At 44.3% G+C, this 1,264-nt stretch overlaps 1 protein-coding gene across 1 annotated transcript in view; it reads right to left on the reverse strand.

Moving 5' to 3' along the window:
• tfa (transferrin-a) overlaps positions 1-1,264 on the reverse strand; it is a 6,390-nt gene that overhangs the window by 3,579 nt on the left and 1,547 nt on the right. The window contains exons 5-8 of the mRNA XM_017422512.3: positions 954-1,083; positions 734-789; positions 395-558; positions 110-263 (exon numbers count right to left, since the gene is read on the reverse strand). Of these exons, the coding sequence (XP_017278001.1) occupies positions 110-263; positions 395-558; positions 734-789; positions 954-1,083 (504 nt within the window). The remainder of the gene's footprint in view (positions 1-109; positions 264-394; positions 559-733; positions 790-953; positions 1,084-1,264) is intronic.

The raw sequence follows: 1,264 nt of genomic DNA on the forward strand, positions 1-1,264 counted from the left end.
GGGGGGGGGGGGGGGACATGACCATGAGCCAGGCTTACAGCTGTCTAATAAATGAGTTCATCTGCTGGTTTTAATGCTCAGTCTGCGTGGGTTTCTCCTTGTGTTTCACCTTTCTTCAGGGATCTGATGATACTCATGTACTCAGCATCCAGGTACAGGAAGGAGTCTGTGTTTGAGGGCAGCCGAACCAGCTTCTTGGTCGAATCCTTGAACATTAGATTCTTGGCAGGGGCGTAGGCTTCGGAGGAGAAGAGGTTGAAGTTCTGAAAAGACATCATTAGGAAACATGAACTGAAAGCCCTCTGTGTTTTTTTTTTTGTTTCAGCTGCTTGATTCTTACGTCACTGAGTCAACAGTCTTTCTTCATATATGTTGAGCAAACTCTTTATTTCACCTGCACTTCATTGAGGCTGTTCCAGATTAGGTCAGCCAGCTGTTCGTCCTTGCGGGAGATAACGGCGTGAGCTGGTACTTTGCCCAGGGAGCAGGTTTTATAGTTCTCGAAGGACGCTCTGGTGTTATCCTTGCAAAGCAGCTCGTATTTGGATTTTTCCTCATCTAGAAGAGTAAAAAAAAAGGAAAGTTTTTCCTATTCTCTTGTCTTTACAATTTGTAAAAAAAAAAAAGAATGCTGCAGATGTGACTGGCTGTTTTTCTGATACTCGAAAATGAGATTAGCTTAATGATTTCGTTATGACGCACATGCATTCTCCTTTCATTTTATGACACTGACCAGGTACGGTGAGATGCTTCACAAAAGCCACGTCCCCAGCTCCATCTGCCAAACACCTGGTAAGTAGAACAACTCGTGTCGACATATAACAGACTTGTTTGTGTTTTACTACAACAACAACAACAACAAAATTCTAATAAAGTAAAAAGCAACAACTGGTGGGAAAGTAAGGACAAGATGTGTAAAGATGTCACGTTGGAGAGGCATAAATTTTACTGACTGGAAGGCTCCGGAGTAGTCGTAGTACGGCTCACTGTGGGACCTGGAGCAGTCTCCGGCGCAGAGTTCACATAGTTTGGAGCCTTTTGTTGCCCCTGGGACACAGCTGCTATGGAAGAAGCTGGCCACCGCTGTGAGAAAAAAAAAATAAAAATAAAATCACTCATATTCTTTGCTGCCGCACCGCCTGTCCCTTTTATCCTTTGTGTCTTTAAAACTCCTCCCGAAAGGCCTAATTATCTCCAATTAGTCAAGTCAGCTGCTCCAGTATTTGTGGGGGGTGACTTTGGCCCAATGGTGGTGGTGGTGGTT

The sequence above is a fragment of the Kryptolebias marmoratus genome, linkage group LG20, assembly GCF_001649575.2.
Source record: "Kryptolebias marmoratus isolate JLee-2015 linkage group LG20, ASM164957v2, whole genome shotgun sequence".
NCBI classification, from domain to species: domain Eukaryota; kingdom Metazoa; phylum Chordata; class Actinopteri; order Cyprinodontiformes; family Rivulidae; genus Kryptolebias; species Kryptolebias marmoratus.